The sequence below is a fragment of the Lampetra fluviatilis genome, chromosome 60 (genome assembly GCF_964198595.1).
Source record: "Lampetra fluviatilis chromosome 60, kcLamFluv1.1, whole genome shotgun sequence".
In the NCBI taxonomy this organism is placed as follows: Eukaryota; Metazoa; Chordata; class Hyperoartia; order Petromyzontiformes; family Petromyzontidae; genus Lampetra; species Lampetra fluviatilis.
The window spans coordinates 6,024,652-6,044,630 of NC_136334.1; the positions used below are offsets into that span (position 1 = coordinate 6,024,652).

The 19,979-nt window shown below is 50.5% G+C and overlaps 1 protein-coding gene across 1 annotated transcript; it reads left to right on the forward strand.

Moving 5' to 3' along the window:
• The first annotated feature begins 2,550 nt into the window (after positions 1–2,550).
• Positions 2,551–18,656, forward strand: OSCP1 (organic solute carrier partner 1). The gene is made up of 10 exons (XM_078881097.1): positions 2,551–2,679; positions 5,574–5,728; positions 6,375–6,542; positions 7,088–7,168; positions 8,564–8,667; positions 9,891–10,019; positions 11,141–11,210; positions 13,176–13,309; positions 16,165–16,228; positions 17,312–18,656. Exons 1-10 carry the CDS (start codon positions 2,568–2,570, stop codon positions 17,465–17,467), a joined length of 1,173 nt encoding a protein of 390 aa, XP_078737223.1. The 5' UTR covers positions 2,551–2,567; the 3' UTR covers positions 17,468–18,656.
• Positions 18,657–19,979: the final 1,323 nt, after the last annotated feature.

Consider the following 19,979-nt stretch of genomic DNA (forward strand, 5'->3'; position numbering starts at 1 on the left):
GCTAGCATTTAAAATAATCAATTTTTAGAATGGTATTTACCCAGCAAAGTCACAATGTCTGCTTAAAAGTTGTTTGGCTTTGGTTTATCCTGTACTGCCCTCTGCTGGTCAAAATAAATTTTAAAAATGTATTTTTAAACTTTTTATTTTACCAGTTAAGGCTCACTGAGCTACTATACAGCTCTTTTACTGGTAGTCTTGTATGATTGTAGTCTTGTATGATTGTAGTCTTGTATGATTGTAGTCTTGTATGACTGTAGAGTTGTATGATTGTAGTCTTGTATGATTGTAGTCTTGTATGATTGTAGAGAATTGTATGATTGTAGAGTTCTGTATGATTGTAGTCTTGTATGATTGTAGTCTTGTATGATTGTAGAGTCTTGTATGATTGTAGAGTCTTGTATGATTGTAGTCTTGTATGACTGTAGAGTTGTATGATTGTAGAGTTGTATGATTGTAGTCTTGTATGATTGTAGTCCTGTATGATTGTAGAGTCTTGTATGATTGTAGTCTTGTATGATTGTAGTCTTGTATGACTGTAGAGTTGTATGATTGTAGAGTTGTATGATTGTAGTCTTGTATGATTGTAGTCCTGTATGATTGTAGAGTCTTGTATGATTGTAGTCTTGTATGATTGTAGAGTCTTGTATGATTGTAGAGTTCTGTATGATTGTAGTCTTGTATGACTGTAGAGTCTTGTATGATTGTAGAGTCTTGTATGATTGTAGTCTTGTATGATTGTAGTAGTGTATGATTGTAGAGTTCTGTATGATTGTAGTCTTGTATGATTGTAGTCCTGTATGACTGTAGCGTCTTGTATGATTGTAGAGTTCTGTATGATTGTAGTCTTGTATGATTGTAGTCTTGTATGATTGTAGTCTTGTATGATTGTAGAGTTCTGTATGATTGTAGAGTTGTATGATTGTAGAATCTTTGCGTGACCCTCTAACTCCGGTCTCCATGGCGACGCGCGGCGCCTAGGCCTGCAGCCTGCCTCGCCTGACGCTGTCGCCTCGCCCTCTCCTCTTGCCGCTGCTGCTGCTGCTGAGTCGTTCCCTCTGTGAGTCGTTCCCTCTGTGAGTCGTTCCCTCCTCTACCGCGCTCATTCCTCCCTCAGATTTCTCGTTCAGCTTTCATTCACTGCTGCGTCCTTCCTCCACTGCTGCCGCTGAGTCGTTCCCTCCGCCGCGCTCATTCCTTCATCAGATGTATCGTTCTGCTTTCATTCGCTGCTGCGTCCTTCATTCACTGTTGCGTCCTTCCTCCACTGCTGCTGCTGCCGCTGAGTCGTTCCCTCCACCGCGCTCATTCCTTGCCCTGCTGCTGCTGCCGCTGAGTCGTTCCCTCTGTGAGTCGTTCACTCCTCTACCGCGCTCATTCCTTCATCAGAGTTATCGTACTGCTTCCATTCGCTGCCACGTTCTTCCTTCATTCACTGCTGCGTCCTTCCTCCACTGCTGCTGCTGCCGCTGAGTCGTTCCCTCCACCGCGCTCATTCCTTCATCAGATTTCTCGTTCTGATTTCATTCACTGTTGAGTCCTTCCTCCACTGCTGCTGCCGCTTCTGAGTCGTTCCCTCTGTGAGTCGTTCCCTGTGAGTCGTGCCCTCCTCCAACGCCCTCATTCCTCCATCAGATTTATCGTTCTGCTTTCATTCGCTGCTGCGTCCTTCATTCACTGCTGCAGCTTGCCCTGCTGCTGCCGCTGAGTCGTTCCCTGTGAGTCGTTCACTCCTCCACCGCCCTCATTCCTCCATCAGATTTCCCTGCGTATTCCTTCATACACTGCTGCATCCTTCACTGCTGCATCCTTCACTGCTGCCTCCACTGCTGCATCCTTCACTGTTGCCTCCTTCACTGCTGCCTCCTCCACTGCTGAATCCTTCATCCACTGCTGCATCCTTCACTGCTGCCTCCTTCACTGTTGCCTCCTCCACTGCTGCCTCCTCCACTGCTGAATCCTTCATCCACTGCTGCATCCTTCACTGCTGCATCCTTCACTGTTGCCTCCTTCACTGCTGCCTCCACTGCTGCATCCTTCACTGCTGCCTCCTTCACTGTTGCCTCCTCCACTGCTGCCTCCACTGCTGCATCCTTCACTGCTGCATCCTTCACTGTTGCCTCCTTCACTGCTGCCTCCACTGCTGCATCCTTCACTGCTGCATCCTTCACTGCTGCGTCCTTCACTGCTGCATCCTTCACTGCTGCATCCTTCACTGCTGCATCATTCACTGCTGCATCCTTCACTGCTGCGTCCTTCACTGCTGCATCCTTCACTGCTGCATCATTCACTGCTGCATCATCCACTGCTGCATCCTTCACTGCTGCATCCTTCACTGCTGCATCCTTCACTGCTGCATCATTCACTGCTGCATCCTTCACTGCTGCGTCCTTCATCCACTGTTGCATCCTTCATCGCTGCATCCTTCATCCACCGCTGCACCTCTCCCCGTTGATTCTGCCCCTGCTGCTGCTGCCGCTCGCTCCACCATCATCGTCATCATCCCAACAATCCCCCATCGTCGTCGTCGTCGTCGTCCGCATTGACCCCTCTCCTCCACCATCGCCATGTCGACCTGCACGCTGCCCCTGCTCTTCATCAACCTGGGCGGCGAGATGCTCTACATCCTGGACCAGAGGCTCCGTGCACAGACCATCCCTGTGGACAAAGCTCGCAAGGGTAGGGAGATCACTCAAAGGGGGGGGGGGGGGGGGTCCGCCAATTCCACGTTTTTCCCCGCGGTCGATAGGTCGTGCCGACGTTTTTGGGGGGTGGAATGTTGTATTTATGTTGGGGCGGGAGAAGGGGGATGTTGTGTTGATGGGGGGTGATGTTGTGTTGATGGGGGGTGATGTTGTGTTGGTGGGGGGTGATGTTGTGTTGGTGGGGGGTGATGTTGTGTTGGTGGGGGGTGATGTTGTGTTGATGGGGGCTGATGTTGTGTTGATGGGGGCTGATGTTGTGTTGATGGGGGCTGATGTTGTGTTGATGGGGGCTGATGTTGTGTTGATGGGGGGTGATGTTGTGTTGGTGGGGGGTGATGTTGTGTTGATGGGGGGTGATGTTGTGTTGACGTTGGGAGCTGATGTTGTGTTGATGGGGGGTGATGTTGTGTTGATGGGGGGTGATGTTGTGTTGATGGGGGGTGATGTTGTGTTGATGGGGGCTGATGTTGTGTTGGTGGGGGGTGATGTTGTGTTGGTGGGGGGTGATGTTGTGTTGGTGGGGGGTGATGTTGTGTTGGTGGGGGGTGATGTTGTGTTGATGGGGGGTGATGTTGCGTTGATGGGGGGTGATGTTGTGTTGATGGGGGGTGATGTTGTGTTGATGGGGGGTGATGTTGTGTTGGTGGGGGGTGATGTTGTGTTGGTAGGGGGTGATGTTGCGTTGGTGGGGGGTGATGTTGTGTTGGTGGGGGGTGATGTTGTGTTGGTAGGGGGTGATGTTGCGTTGGTGGGGGGTGATGTTGTGTTGGTGGGGGGTGATGTTGTGTTGGTGGGGGCTGATGTTGTGTTGGTGGGGGGAGATGTTGTGTTGATGGGGGGTGATGTTGTGTTGGTGGGGGGTGATGTTGTGTTGGTGGGGGGTGATGTTGTGTTGGTAGGGGGTGATGTTGCGTTGGTGGGGGGAGATGTTGTGTTGGTGGGGGGTGATGTTGTGTTGGTGGGGGGTGATGTTGTGTTGGTGGGGGGTGATGTTGTGTTGGTGGGGGGTGATGTTGTGTTGATGGGGGCTGATGTTGTGTTGATGGGGGGTGATGTTGTGTTGATGGGGGCTGATGTTGTGTTGATGGGGGCTGATGTTGTGTTGGTGGGGGGTGATGTTGTGTTGATGGGGGCTGATGTTGTGTTGGTGGGGGGTGATGTTGTGTTGATGGGGGCTGATGTTGTGTTGATGGGGGCTGATGTTGTGTTGATGGGGGCTGATGTTGTGTTGATGGGGGGTGATGTTGTGTTGATGGGGGCTGATGTTGTGTTGATGGGGGGTGATGTTGTGTTGATGGGGGCTGATGTTGTGTTGATGGGGGCTGATGTTGTGTTGATGGGGGCTGATGTTGTGTTGATGGGGGGTGATGTTGTGTTGATGGGGGCTGATGTTGTGTTGATGGGGGGTGATGTGTTGATGGGGGCTGATGTTGTGTTGATGGGGGCTGATGTTGTGTTGATGGGGGCTGATGTTGTGTTGGTGGGGGGAGATGTTGCGTTGACGTTGTGGGGGGGGGGATGTGTTGAAGTTGGGGGGGGAACCTTGTGTCGACGTTGGGAGAGAAACGTTATTCGGACGTTGGAGGGGAGACGTTTTGACGGGGGGCATTGCGTCGTCACGCGTCCTACGTCGCACTCCTCCCGGAGAGTTGTTTTCAATCTCCCTTCGTGCATCAGGCGTGAGCCGATTGAGATACTGAGAGATTAGCCCTGAATCAAGTCCAGGGGGGGCTTAAAAACCTTTCTAGATTTGAAACGGTTCGATGTAAAGCTTCTTTCGTGACTGCAGGGATTCATCTTCTTGGTTCTAAATAATAAAAAATAAAACATTAAAAAAATATCTATATAATTATTTTTATGCTTTCTTTTTATTCTAATAAAAAATAAAACGTGATAAAATATTTATATCATTATTTTTATGCTTGCTTTTTTATTCTAATAAAAAAATAAAACATACAAAAAAAATTTAGATAATTATTCATCTACTTTTTATTATTTCCCTTCTACGTGACTTTACCGAAAGAACCAAGAAGATTTGAAACGGGTTAGGTCGAGGTACACCGACTGTTCTCTTGCACATGACGACGTTGACCAATTTCTGTTGTAGCCCCGCTCACCACCGCCACGCTCCATTCCCTGACTACCACATTCAGATAATCCCCTCCCCCCTTAACTTGTATTTAAGGGCTGGTCTTTTGGAATTTTTCCTCACTTGATGCAGTAATTTTAGCTGTGACGGTCCCACCTGATGACGGAGACTTGTGTGTTGTCTCCGAAACGTCGTGATTTTTATTATTTTATTTCTATTATTTTATTTTAGTAATTTTTAATTAGATTTTTTTACCTACGTGACTTTACCGAAAAAACCTAAAAGTATAAATTTCGATGTAAAGCTTCTTTCGTGACTGCAGGGATTCATCTTCTTGGTTCTTTCGGTAAAGTCACGTAGAAGGGAAATAATAAAATAATAAAAATAAAACAATACAATTTCGATTTAAAGCTTCTTTCGTGACTGCAGGGATTCATCTTCTTGGTTCTTTCGGTAAAGTCACGCAGAATGGAAGTAATAAAATAATAAAAATAAAACACAATAAAATAATTATCACGACGTTTCGGCCACAACGCAAGCAGCCGTCTTCATGTGGAGAACAGATTCTGCCTTCTCGACAGACCTGTTCTCCATCTGAAGACGGCTGCTTGCGTTGTGGCCGAAACGTCGTGAGAATTGTATTTTATTATGTTTTATTTTTAGCATTTTATTATTTTCCTTCTACGTGACTTTACCGAAAGAACCAAGAAGATGAACCTAAGAGTACTTTAAAACCTTTACCCGCGCCACTCCTCGTTTTCCCCTCTGCGACTTTGCAGTCATGAACGACATCATCAGCACCATGTTCACGAAGCGCTTCATGGAGGAGCTCCTCAAGCCACAGGAGCTGTACTCCAAGAAGGCCCTGCGTACCGTCTTCGACCGTCTTGCCCATGCCTCCATCATGAGGCTCAACGCGGCAAGCATGGACAAGGTACGGACGGCCCCGTCGGAAAGGGGCTCCTTCCTCCGTTAGCCCGTCCAAGATTTGAACAAACCCGCTCGTACGTTCAGTTGCCTGTTCGGACCGAGGGTCGTAAGTTTAACCGCCGCGCAATATACTAGCGTACGGGGTAGACCCGTGTTGATGTAAGAGAATAAAGTTTAGCTGGAAGCATATTATATTTTTTGAGACGTAGAATTGTAATGTATTACTTACTGTTAGTAGCTCAGCTTATTGAAGAGTATATTTAGTAAACTGATGATACTATGCAGTTTATACTTTAGTTGTTTACGTGGTTGTTTAGTTACTGCAGCTACATACTATTAACATTCCTTCCCTTTATTAATGCTACCCCCATCCCCTCCCTTTGATGCTGCTAATCCTACATAATGCAAGGGCATAATATGACTTTAAACCCCCCGCCCACCTCCTACGCATTTCACAAATAGTACTAATCGCATATCTGCATTTCCCATAAATATGGCCGAAACGTCGTGAGAATTATTTTATTTTATTTTTTATTTTTATTATTTTATTATTTCCCTTCTACGTCACTTTATAAACGTCTCGTTAAACCCGCCGCCACCCGACACGGCCGATCTGATCGTCCCGAGCGCGCGTGGATTGCCCCCCGCAGCTCTACGACCTGATGACGATGGCGCTGAAGTACCAGGTGTTCTCGTGCGTGCGCCCCCGCGACCTCCTGATGGTCACGCTCAACCACGTGGACGCCGTGCGGGCCTTCGTGCGCGACTCCCCCGCCATCCTCGCCACCGTCGACGACACTTTTCGCCACCTCATCGAGGCACGGCCGGCGCGCGCTGCACTACCGCGCTGCACTGCCGCGTTGCACTGCCGCGCTGCACTGCCGCGTTGCACTGCCGCACTGCACTACCCCGCTGCACTACTGCGTTGCACTACCACGCTGCCACCACCCCCGCACTGCTGTCATGCACTACCACGCTGCACTACCGCACTGCCGCTCCTGCACTGCCGGCCCACACCACGACCCTACGCGACCACGGTGCACTACCGCACTGACACCACCCCACACTGCCGCCGCGCGCTGCCACTGTGCGCTACGACCCCGCACTACGACCCCGCACTACGACCCTGCACTAGCACCGTGCACTACCGCACTGACACCACCCCGCACTACCGCACTGACACCACCCCCCTGCGCTACGGCCGTCATAGCGTTGCGGGAGCACCTGCCCTCCCGTGTTTATTGCGCGTCTCGTGCGTGTGCGTGTGCGTGTCTTGTGCGTGTGCGTGTCTTGTGCGTGTGCGTGTCTTGTGCGTGTGTGTGTCTTGTGCGTGTGCGTGTGCGTGGGGTGGACGCGTGCACAGATCTACAGTTGTCTCTCTGCCGGGGAGTTTCAGCTGATCAGACAGACGCTGCTCAGCTTCTTCCAGGACATGCACATCCGCGTGAGTAACAACAACAACAACAACGGTAACAAACAGCAACGCACAACAACAACAAACAACAACCGCTGACGTTCGCCAATAAGTGGCGGAGACGCCACCGCATCGCTTGTGCCAGGCTAGGTGCACTTCGAGGCCATCACGTGCAAGTGTCGCAGGAGGTCGCGAGGTCACGTGACCTCCTGCCAGGTGTTTAGGGGTTCACTGAGAAAAGACAAAGATCCCCCGTGTAGCCTTAGCAGACTGTTGGGGCAAGTGCTGTTAGCGAGCACCAATGAAGGCCGGCACGGCACACGAGGGGGTGGGTGGCCAGCACCACGCCCGACCCCACAAAGACACGCACACACTGACAACAACAACAACCGCCATTCACCACTAAGTAGCGGTGACGTCACCACGACGCTTGTGCCAGGCTATGTGCACGTTGAGGCCACGTGAAGTGTCGAACGCCCGCTGGCAGGAGGTCACGGGGCAGACCCAGCAGGTGCCACGGGTCGACTGACTGAGATGACCGAGATGACTGGCTGATGCACCACCTGTGCCCCCTACTGTGCCAGGCTAGGTGCAGGAGGTCACGGGGCAGACCCAGCAGGTGCCACGGGTCGACTGACTGAGATGGCTACTGGCCGATGCACCACCTGTGACCCCTACTGTGCCAACTTGCTTGCGCTTTAGCCACCCGGCGCTCCGCTCGTTGTTGTGAGACACGCACACGGACAGACAGGCAGACAGACAGACAGACACGCGCAGACCAAGACACGCGCAGACCAAGACACGCGCGTGCGATGCACAGGCTGATGTGAGCGCTGCGTCTGACCCCCGCCGTGTGTGCGTGCGTGTGTGCGTGCGTGTATGGGGAGCGGTAGTGTAGTGGTTAGCGCTGCGCTGCGCTATGAACCCGGCGACACGAGTTCGATTCCCGCTCACGGCCAACACCAGTGACGATTATCTGAACCGGTCTTGGGCCTCCCCTAGGTCGACTCAGCCTTAAATAAGTACCTGGTGAGGTGTGTAAACATCGCCGCTAGGGAGGCAAAGGCGGTCGGGCGTGGTGCTGGCCACCCACCCCCTCGTGTACCGTTCCGGCCTTCATAGGTGCTTGCTAACAGCACTTGCCCCTACAGTCTGTTAAGGCTATACGGGGGGTCTTTATCTTTGTGCGTGCGTGCGTGTGTGCGTGTGTGCGTGCGTGTGTGCATGCGTGTGTGTGCATGCGTGGCACTTGCTGGGTCTGCCTCGTGACCTCCTGCCAGCGGGCGTTCGACACTTCACGTGGCAGCCTCAAGGTGCACTTGGCCTGGCACAAGCGTCGTGGTGACGTCACCGCCACTTAGTGGCGAATGGCGGTTGTTGTTGTTGTTGCGTGCGTGTGTGTGTGTGTGCGTGGCGGTATTTCAGGTGTCCATTTTCCTGAAGGACAAAGTGCAGAGCTCTAACGGGCGATTCGTCCTGCCAACCTCGGGCCCGGTCCCTCTCGGAACAGAGAACCCCGGGACCATCAGGTGAGGGGGTGGGGGGGGCGGGGAGGGGGCGCTGGTGAATGCGTGCGTGCACCTAGCCTGGCACAGGCGCCGTGGTGACGTCGCCGCCGCTGAGCGGCGAGCGGCGGTGGCGTTATTGGTGTCGGTGTGCGAGCGAGTGGCTCTCGTTCTAGCCGCACCTTAACAGCTCTTAGAACCTCCGAGTTCAACCAGTCTACACAACAAAGACTCATTCCTGGCAGCGGTTTCAGCCGCACCACCTCTACATAACAAAAGGCTCAGTCCCGTTTACACCTTTAGATCAGCCGCATCTTAACAACTCTTGGAATCTCCCAGTTCAACCTGTCTACACAACAAAGGCTCATTCCTGGCAGCGGTTTCAGCCGCACCACCTCTACATAACAAAAGGCTCAGTCCCGTTTACACCTTTAGATCAGCCGCATCTTAACAACTCTTGGAACCTCCCAGTTCAACCAGTCTACACAACAAAGGCTCATTCCTAGCAGCGTGCTTCAGCCGCACCGAACCTCACAATAATAATAATTTTCAGGGCCTACCCTGGCTCCTCCCACCCTCAACCAGTATATATACAAGGACTGTTTTCTTGGAATTTATTTTACTTGATACAGCAATCGTGCTGTGACGGTTCCACCTGAAGACGGAAGCTTGTGTTGCCTCTGAAACGTCGTGATTTTTATTTTATTTTACTTTTATTAATTTTAATTTTTTACCTACGTGACTTTACCGAAAAAACCTAAGAATACGGAAGCTTGTGTTGCCTCCGAAACGTCGTGATTTTTATTTTATTTTTATTTTATTAATTTAATTTTTTTACCTACATGACTTTACCGAAAAAAACCTAACAAGTATAACCCGTAAAAACAAAGTTTTTCACTATAAATCCTTTATATGCGTGGCGGCTAGAGTCCTCTCGTCCTCTGGCTTGAGATGGCTGCCACCTATGGGTCAGATGATTGCATTGCACCATTAAGCAATTGGTAATTAAATATAATATTTTTGTCCTAAAAAGTGTAAAATTTAGGAAAAAAAATTTCACGAACATTAATTGTCACGCGCAACGAGTCTGTGTGGAAAATGTCAGCTCGATTGGATCACGGGAAGTGGGTTAAAAAACGACCGAAAGATTTGCACGGTCGTAAGCAAGCAAGCAAGCACGCAAGCACGCAAGCAAGCAAGCAAGTGAACTTAATATAAAGGATTAAAATATATGTCTCCGTGTGCAGGTTGTTTGCCCCCAGCGGTGAGGCGCTGCGCTGCGTGGGGTTCCCGGTGGGTGGCGCCTACTCACCCGCCCTGCGAGACGGCTCGTGCGAGATCTACGGGGAACGCGTCATCACGCTGGGCACCAACATGTGAGCTCGCTCGCTCGCACACACGCACACCTTTTTTTTACGATGAGTCATGTTTGCATTGACCACAAAAATGCAAACAAAACACACAACTCTGATAATGTATGCACTGTCCTTGAAGTTGATTGGTCCACACCCGAGACAGCTTTCCTTAGAGCCTAGTCTCACATGGTGTTGGACCAGATGACGCCAAAAGGCGCACAACTCAAAGACAATGCACCATCAGAGTATGAGAGCTCGGGGTAAGCATTTACACAATTGGTACCTCATTTGCCAGTAAAAATATGATAATTGTTTTTTTACCATTTTATCTGGCAACAAAACTGACACCTTTTCTTACAAGGAGTCATGTTTGCATAGACCACAATACCTGCAGTCATAATGCAAACAAAAAACACACAACTCTGATAATGTATGCACTGTCCTTGAAGTTGATTGGTCCACACCCGAGACAGCTTTCCTTAGAGCCTAGTCTCACATGGTGTTGGACCAGATGACGCCAAAAGGCACACAACTCAAAGACAATGCACCATCAGAGTATGAGAGTTCGGGGTAAGCATTTACACCATTGAAACCTCCTTTGCCAGTGGCAAAATATGATAGTTGGTTTTTTACCCTTTTATCTGGCAACAAAACTGACACCTTTTTTACAAGGAGTCATGTTTGCATAGACCACAATACCTGCAGTCGGAATGCCTAGGCTCACATGTGTACACCGTGTGAGACTAGGCTCTAAGAAAAGCTGTCTCGGGTGTGGACCAATCAACTTCAAGGACAGTGCATACATTATCAGAGTTGTGTTTTTTTTTGCATTCCGACCGCAGGTATTGTGGTCAATGCAAACATGACTCCTTGTAAAAAAGGTGTCACTTTTGTTGCCAGATAAAAGGGTAAAAAACCAATTATCATATTTTGCTACTGGCAAAGGAGGTTCCAATGGTGGTATTTTAATTTCATTTGTATTCCTACACACGTGACCTTACCGAAAGAACCAATGGGTATCGTAATTCCCGCAGTCAATCCTCAATCAAAACCTGTATTGTAGAGGCGGTCCCAAGCGTGGTGCGTGGTACGTGCGTGCCCTCTCGCTCCGCGACACCCCGCGTCTCTGCGTGTTTGCGCAGGTACAGCACAACGCGAAGTGTGGACACAGATCTGTCAGGAGCCACCAAGGCATGCTCCCCACACGCCCAGGTGAGCCAGATATGTGTTGTACGTTGCACGGACGTTGTACAGACGTTGAACTCCTTTCGCGCCGAACGTAGCCAACCGTGCTGATCTGTGGGTCTCTGTGGGTCTCTGTGTGTGTGTTGAACTTCTTTCACACCATACATCGCCAACCGAGATAATCTGTGGGTCTCTGTGGGTCTCTGTGGGTCTCTGTGTGTGTTGAACTTCTTTCACACCGTACATAACCAACAGTGCTAATCTGTGGGTCTCTGTGGGTCTCTGTGTGTGTTGAATTTCTTTCGCATCGTACATAGCCAAGCGTGCTAATCTGTGGGTCTCTGTGGGTCTCTGTGTGTGTGTTGAACTTCTTTCACACCATACATAGCCAACCGAGATAATCTGTGGGTCTCTGTGGGTCTCTGTGGGTCTCTGTGTGTGTTGAATTTCTTTCACACCATACATAGCCAAGCGTGCTAATCTGTGGGTCTCTGTGGGTCTCTGTGTGTGTGTTGAACTTCTTTCCCACCATACATAGCCAGCCGAGATAATCTGTGGGTCTCTGTGGGTCTCTGTGTGTGTGTTCAACTTCTTTCACACCATACATAGCCAGCCGAGATAATCTGTGGGTCTCTGTGGGTCTCTGTGTGTGTGTTGAACTTCTTTCACACCATACATAGCCAGCCGAGATAATCTGTGGGTCTCTGTGGGTCTCTGTGTGTGTGTTGAACTTCTTTCACACCATACATAGCCAGCCGAGATAATCTGTGGGTCTCTGTGGGTCTCTGTGTGTGTGTTGAACTTCTTTCACACCATACATAGCCAGCCGAGATAATCTGTGGGTCTCTGTGGGTCTCTGTGTGTGTGTTGAACTTCTTTCACACCATACATAGCCAACCGAGATAATCTGTGGGTCTCTGTGGGTCTCTGTGTGTGTGTTGAACTTCTTTCACACCATACATAGCCAGCCGAGATAATCTGTGGGTCTCTGTGGGTCTCTGTGTGTGTGTTGAACTTCTTTCACACCATACATAGCCAGCCGAGATAATCTGTGGGTCTCTGTGTGTGTTGAACTTCTTTCACACCATACATAACCAACCGTGATAATCTGTGGGTCTCTGTGTGTGTTGAACTTCTTTCACACCGTACATAACCAACCGTGATAATCTGTGGGTCTCTGTGGGTCTCTGTGGGTCTCTGTGAGTGTTGAATTTATTTCGCACCTTACATAACCAACAGTGCTAATCTGTGGGTCTCTGTGGGTCTCTGTGTGTGTTGAACTTCTTTCACACCGTACATAACCAACCGAGATAATCTGTGGGTCTCTGTGGGTCTCTGTGTTTGTATGTGAATCTGTAGGTGTGTGTGTATGTGAGTCTGTAGGTGTGTGTGTATGTTAATCTGCAGGTGTGTGTGTGTGCATGTGAATCTGTAGGTGTGTATGTGAATCTATATCCGTGTATGTGAATCTGTAGGTGTGTGTGTACGTGAATCTGTGTGTGTATGTGAGTCTGTAGGTGTGCGTCTATGTGAATCTGTAAGTGTGTGTGTGTGTGTGAATCTGTAGGTGTGTGTGTACGTGAATCTGTGTGTGTGCATGTGCGTGGGTGGGTGAGTGATTGGGTGGGTGGGTGGGTGAGTGATTGGGTGGGTGGGTGAGTGATTGGGTGGGTGGGTGAGTGAGTGGGTGAGTGATTGGGTGGGTGGGTGAGTGAGTGAGTGGGTGAGTGAGTGAGTGGGTGGGTGGGTGGGTGAGTGAGTGGGTGAGTAATTGGGTGAGTTGAGTGAATGGGTGAGTGAGTGAATGGGTGAGTGAGTGGGTGAGTAATTTGGTGAGTTGAGTGAATGGGTGAGCGCCCGCGAGTGTGACGCCTGCCACCCCCCCCCCCTCCTGTGCCAGCCTTCAAATGCTTTGCTCCATACTGGCTAACAGCGTTTGCTCCGACAGTCCGTTAAAGGCTACACCGGGGGATCTTTGTCTTTGTGTAACAGGAGAGTTCCCTGCCAAACCTGTTGGCTAAGGAGGAGCTGAATCTTCTGGCTCATCTGATGGGCGGGAGCGTTGGGGTGCAGGCCTCCGGGAGTGAATTTAAACTGATGCTCTTCAACAGCGAGCGAGAGGAAGAGTGAGTCTCATCTTTGCTTCGAAGCTTTCGTGACTGCGGCAATCCGTACTCCTTGGTTCTTGCGGTAGAGTAGAAACAGGTAAAATAGCTCGCGGCGTTTCGATCGCAACGCAAGCAATCGTCGTCGGGTGAGACGGCTTGCGATCGAAACCGTCGTGAGCTATTTTATTTCCTTTCTGCCCACGTGACTTCACCGAAAGCACCAAAGAGTGAGAGTGAGTCTGTCCGCGTCCGCGTGTGTGTGTGTGTATCTGCTGCGGCGTTCGGTGAACATTGAGCGCCAGAGGTCGCAAACGGGTTTTGATTCCTTACCCGTACCCGGCCGCACCAGGGTCGCAAGCGGGTACCCGTACCTGGCCGTACCCATACCCTACCCGTACCCGGCCGGGTACGGGTAGGGTACGGGTATCGGGTACCCGATTGCGACCTCTGGGATGAAGCCATGTTGCAGGCGCGGGTGGGTTGATTCTAGGAACTTGAATTGTGAGAAGAGACAAGAAGTTGGGAAATGAGTGACAAACGGTGACTCACCAGTGACTCACGGCCTACCCGTACCAGGCCGGGTACGGGTAGCCGGGTATCGGGTACGGTACGGGTATCGGGTACCCGGTTGCGACCTCTGCCGCTCACAGGCCAACACCGGTGACGATTGTCTGAACCGGTCCTGGGCCTCCCCTAGGTCGGCTCAGCCTCGAATGAGTAGCTGGTGCGGTGTGTAAACATCGACACTGGGGAGACAAAGGCGGTCGGGCGTGGTGCTGGCCACCCACCCCCTCGTGTGTTGATCCGGACTTGATAGGTGCTCGCTAACAGCACTTGCCCCTACAGTCTGTTAAGGCTACACGGGGGATCCTTTGCATGTACGTTGAACTTCTTTTGCACCGTACGTGGCCAACCGTGCTAATCGGAGGTGCGGGAGAAGGATAATGAGCATATCAAAGACTTAATGAGCTTGTGAATATGTCGTATGAGTGGCTTTAAAGATGTGCTCATGACGAGTTCGTGAATCAACGAGTTAATTTTCGATTTAAAGCTTCTTTCGTGACTGCAGGGATTCATCTCCTTGGTTCTTTCGGTAGAGTCACGTAGAAGGCAAGTGATAAAATAATAAAAATAAAACATAATAAAATAAAAATTTTAAATAATAAAAATAAAACGTAATAAAATAATTCTCACGACGTTTCGGCCACAACGCAAGCAGCCGTCCTCAGGTGAAGAACAGGTCTGTCGGGAAGACAGCGTCTGAATGAACACCACCAGGCTTGGAGCGTATATTTAAGCTGCTGGGTTGGAGGGGGAAGGGCGCCTTGACAAAATAATTTTCATATCAAGAGGATTTTAGCATATTTATGGGAAATGCAGATATGGGATTAGTCACTACTTATGTTTTATTTTTATTATTTTATTATTTCCCTTCTATGTGACTTTACCGAAAGAACCAAGAAGATCAACGAGTTAATGTGAATGGGTTGAATGATTAAATTGACGAATGCATTTTACAATTAATGAATGATGTTTTCAATGATCTGTTTAGTGAATGAATGAACAACGAATTTATGAGCGTGTTGACAATTAACTAATGAGCTGACAAAGCGGCCTTAAGGGCTTACCAAATGACGCGTCGACGAATGCTTCGGCACAACCTCGCGGGAGACTCGCTCACAATGAGCGAGCCCAGCATTGGCTATGAGATGTTAACTACCTCGCCTGGTACGCAGGAGGTCGTGGGTTCGATCCCGACCCTGAAGCCTGCTGTTTACAAGCTTAATTGGCACTTTTGCGGTAACATCTCGTCCCGGTATATTTGTGAGTTTGCGTGTCTCTCTCATCATCATCATCATGGTGGCTATGAGATGTTAACTACCTCGCCTGGTACGCAGGAGGTCGTGGGTTCGATCCCGACCCTGAAGCCTGCTGTTTACAAGCTTAATTGGCACTTTTGCGGTAACATCTCGTCCCGGTATATTTGTGAGTTTGCGTGTCTCTCTCATCATCATCATCACGGTGGCTAGGAGATGTTGACTACCTCGCCTGGTCTACAGCAGGTCGTGGGTTCGATCCCGACCCTGACGATGCCTGCTGCTGTATATTTGGAGTTTGCGTGTCTCTCTCTCTCTCCGTGGCGAGATGTTAACTACCTCGCCTGGTATGCAGGACATCGTGGGTTCGATCCCGACCCTGACGCCTGCTGTATATTTGGAGTTTGCGTGTCTCTCTCTCTCCATGGTGAGATGTTAACTACCTCGCCTGGTACGCAGGACATCGTGGGTTCGATCCCGACCCTGACGCCTACTGTATATTTGGAGTTTGCGTGTCTCTCTCTCCGTGGTGAGATGTTAACTACCTCGCCTGGTACGCAGGACATCGTGGGTTCGATCCCGACCCTGACGCCTGCTGTGTATTTGGAGTTTGCGTGTCTCTCTCTCTCCCCGTGGTCGCGTGGACTTTTCTCCGGGTCCTCCGTTTTTTTTCCATCCACGTTCAGAATCGACGTCAAGCGTTCAGAGTATTTGTCTGCTGCTATAAACTCCCACGTGATGACGATGACGATGATACCACGTCGTTGAGCTGTCAGTTGTAATAGCCGGTGTCGCTTCTGAAAAAGAGCTACGTGGCCCAGCAGTGGACCTTAGCTGCTAGAACAAACGTAAATAGTAGCGTAGTTTATAACGGGAAGCTTGCTTGCTTCTCGTACGTACATATTGATTAATGTTCTTGGGTTTTTTCGGTAAAGTCTCTCTCTCTCTCCGTGGCCAAGAATAAACCCCAGAATATGAATCCTTGCAGTCACGAAAGCTTCAAATCTAGAAATATTGATCAATGTGCCTGTTTGTTCGCTTTTGTCCTTACCGCAGAGAGGCACTGACCCTCCGATCGGGCGACTCCCATCACCGCGTCATCAACATCGACGCCGCCAAGGTAGTCCACCCGCTCCACAGGCCGCCACTGGGAAGCGATCGCCCCGTGGGACGTAGCTCGGCCCCGGAGTCACACACTCACACACACCTACACACATTCACAAACACTCACACACACCTACACACACACACCCACACACATTCACAAACACTCACACACACCTACACACACACACCCACACACATTCACACACACTCACACACACCTACACACACACACCCACACACACACTCTCACACACACCTACACACACACACCCACACACACACCCACACACACTCACACACACTCACACACACCTACACACACACACCCACACACACACTCACACACTCACACACACCTACACACACACACCCACACACACACTCACACACTCACACACACCTACACACACACACCCACACACACTCACACACACTCACACACACCTACACACACACACCCACACACACTCACACACACTCACACACACTCACACACACACCAACACTCACCCACACACTCATACACACACTCACACACATTCACACACCAACACCCACACACACACTCACACACACACACCAACACCCACACTCACACTCACACACCCACTCACTCACACACTCACACACACACACACCAACACCCCCACACACACACTCACCCACACACTCACACACACACCCCCACTCACACTCACACACACACTCACACACACCCACACACACACTCACACACACACTCACAAACACACTCACACCCACACTCACACATCCACACCAACACTCACACACACACTCACACACACACACTCACACACACTCACACACACACTCACACACATACCAACACCCCCACACACACCCACACTCACACCCACACCCCCATCACACCCTCACCCACACTCACACACCCTCACCCCCACTCACACCCCCACCCACAATCTCCACCCACCCACACCCCCACCCACAATCTCCACCCACCCACACCCCCACCCACACCTCCACTCACACCCACACCCCCACCCACACCCCCACCCACCCACCCACACCCCCAGCGTGCAGCAAGGCCTTGCCCGTCCCTTCTCTCGTCCCGCAGTCGCATCCCAATCAAGAGCTGCAGAGGATCATGGGAGGTTTCTCCGACGAGGGGCACCTAGGGGAGGCCACGGGGGAGGAGGGCGCCAAGGGAGATGGCAGCCGAGAGCCCAGCAGCAAAGGCGAGGAGCTGCTGGCCATGATGGATGCATTGTGATCGCGCGCTGTGCGTGCGTGCTGTGTGTGCGTGCTGTGTGCGCGTGCTGTGTGTGCGTGCTGTGCGTGCGTGCTGTGTGCACGTGCTGTGTGTGCGTGCTGTGTGTGCGTGCTGTGTGTGCGTGCTGTGTGTGCGTGCTGTGTGCACGTGCTGTGTGCGCGTGCTGTGTGCGCGTGCTGTGTGCGCGTGCTGTGTGTGCGTGCTGTGTGTGCGTGCTGTGTGTGCGTGCTGTGTGCACGTGCTGTGTGCGCGTGCTGTGTGCGCGTGCTGTGTGCGCGTGCTGTGTGCGCGTGCTGTGTGTGCGTGCTGTGTGTGCGTGCTGTGCGTGCACTGTGCGTGTGAGGAGAGGTGTTGGTGGCGGTTGGCACGCTGTTCTACGAACCCGGCGACCCGAGTTCGATTCGCGCTCACGGACAACACCGCTGACGGTTATCTGAACCGGTCCCTGGGCTCCTCCGCTAGGTCGACTCAGCCTCAAATGAGTAGCTGGTGCGGTGTGTAAAAACATCGCCACTGGGGAAACTCAGTTAGGCCGGGCGTAGTGCTGGCCACCCACCCCTTCGTGTGCCGTGCCGGCCTAAGTAGATTCTCGCTAACAGAACTTGCGCCAACAGTCTGTTTGAGGCCCAATCCAGAACTGTAGATGGTCATGGCGGGCTTTTTGATATTAAAGGCTACACGAGGAATTCTAGATTTGAAGCTTTCGTGACTGCAAGGATTCATACGCTTAGGTTTTTTCGGTAAAGTCACGTGGGTAAAAAATAAATAATAGAAATGAAATAATAGAAATCAAATTATAAATCACGACGTTTCGTCATCAGGTGGGATCGTCACAGCTAGATTTACTGTATCAAGTGAATTTCGATTGAAAGCTTCTTTCGTGACTGCAGGGATTCATCTTCTTGGTTCTTTCGGTAAAGTCGCGTAGAAGGGAAATAATAAAATAATAAAAATCTAACATAATAAGAAGAAACAGAGCGTCCTTAGGACGCTGTCTTTCCGACAGACCTGTTTCTTCACCTGAGGACGGCTGCTTGCGTTGTGGCCGAAACGTCGTGAGAATTGTATTTTATTATGTTTTCGTTTTATTATTTTATTATTTCCCTTCTACGTGACTTTACCGAAAGAAGCAAGAAAATGTATCAAGTGAGGCAAAATTCCAAGAGACGAGCTCTTAAATACAAGTTAAGGGGGGAGGAGGGGGGAGGAGCTTATCTGAACGTGGCAGCCAATGAATGGAACGTGTTGGGGGGGGTGGGCGGGGCTCAAAGAACAATAGGTGCACATGTTGTTGTTTTACCCGGTGTTTGTTGACAATCCAAATACAAAAAGGGGAGTGCTGTTACACGCTGGGGATGTCAACACTCGGTAAAGTAGACTAATACCTGTCAACTTCTTGGTTCTTTCGGTAAAGTCACGTAGAAGGGAAATAATAAAATAGTAAAAATAAAACATAATAAAATAATTCTCACGACGTTTCGGCCACAACGCAAGCAGCCGTCCTCAGGTGAAGAACAGGGCTGTCGGAAAGACAGCGTCTGAATGAGACGCTGTCATTGGAAAGATGTTATCAACCACGCAAAAAAGACTTAATCACAAATTTTTTGGACCATCTTATCTGACAGGCACTATTTTACTGTACTTTACCGAGTGTTAACATCGCCAGTTATTTTAACAGTCATTGTTCAGCCAGCATTGGTATAAACATGGGCATTTTCGTTCTTTTGTCTATCATGTGTATCAGACCCCCCCTCCCCCTCTCTCTCCATTGTGTTGGCGTGTGCAGTAATTGGCCGCTTGCGCACAAGCGCTTCCACGTCCGTCGCCCACCCTTTTGGCCTCGCCCCCCCCCCGCCCCCCCCTCCCTCCCGATACGTTCCATTCATTGGCTACCATAGTCTGATGAGCTCCCCCTAAGTTTGTACCCATCATCATTTTCGTTCTTTTGTCTATCATGTGTATTAGACCTCCCCTCCTCCTCTCTGCCCATTGTGTTGGCGGGTGCAGTGGCTGGCCGCTTGCGCACAATCGCTCCATTGTGTTGGCGTGTGCAGTAATTGGCCGCTTGCGCACAAGCGCTTCCACGTCCATCGCCCACCCTTTTGGCCTCGCCCCCCCTCCCTCCCGATACGTTCCTTTCATTGGCTACCATAGTCTGATGAGCTCCCCCCCTCCCTCTCCCTCCCCCCTCAACTTGCTTATAAGGGATTACATCTTGAATCATTGCCTCACTTGATACAGCTAATCTGGCTGTGACGGTCCCACCTGATGACGGAGACTTGTGTTGCCTCCGAAACGTCGTGATTTTTGTTTTTATTTTATTTTACTTTCTACGTGACTTTACCGAAAAAACCTAAGAAGTTGACTTTAGGTAGCCAGGCAGACAGCCAGGTAGCCAGCCCCCTTAACTATCGGCCACTCCCTCTTGCTTAGGCCCCTCCCATTACCCCCCTCCCTTAGGCCCCTCCCCCCTTAGGCCCCTCCCATTACCCCCCTCCCTTAGGCCCCTCCC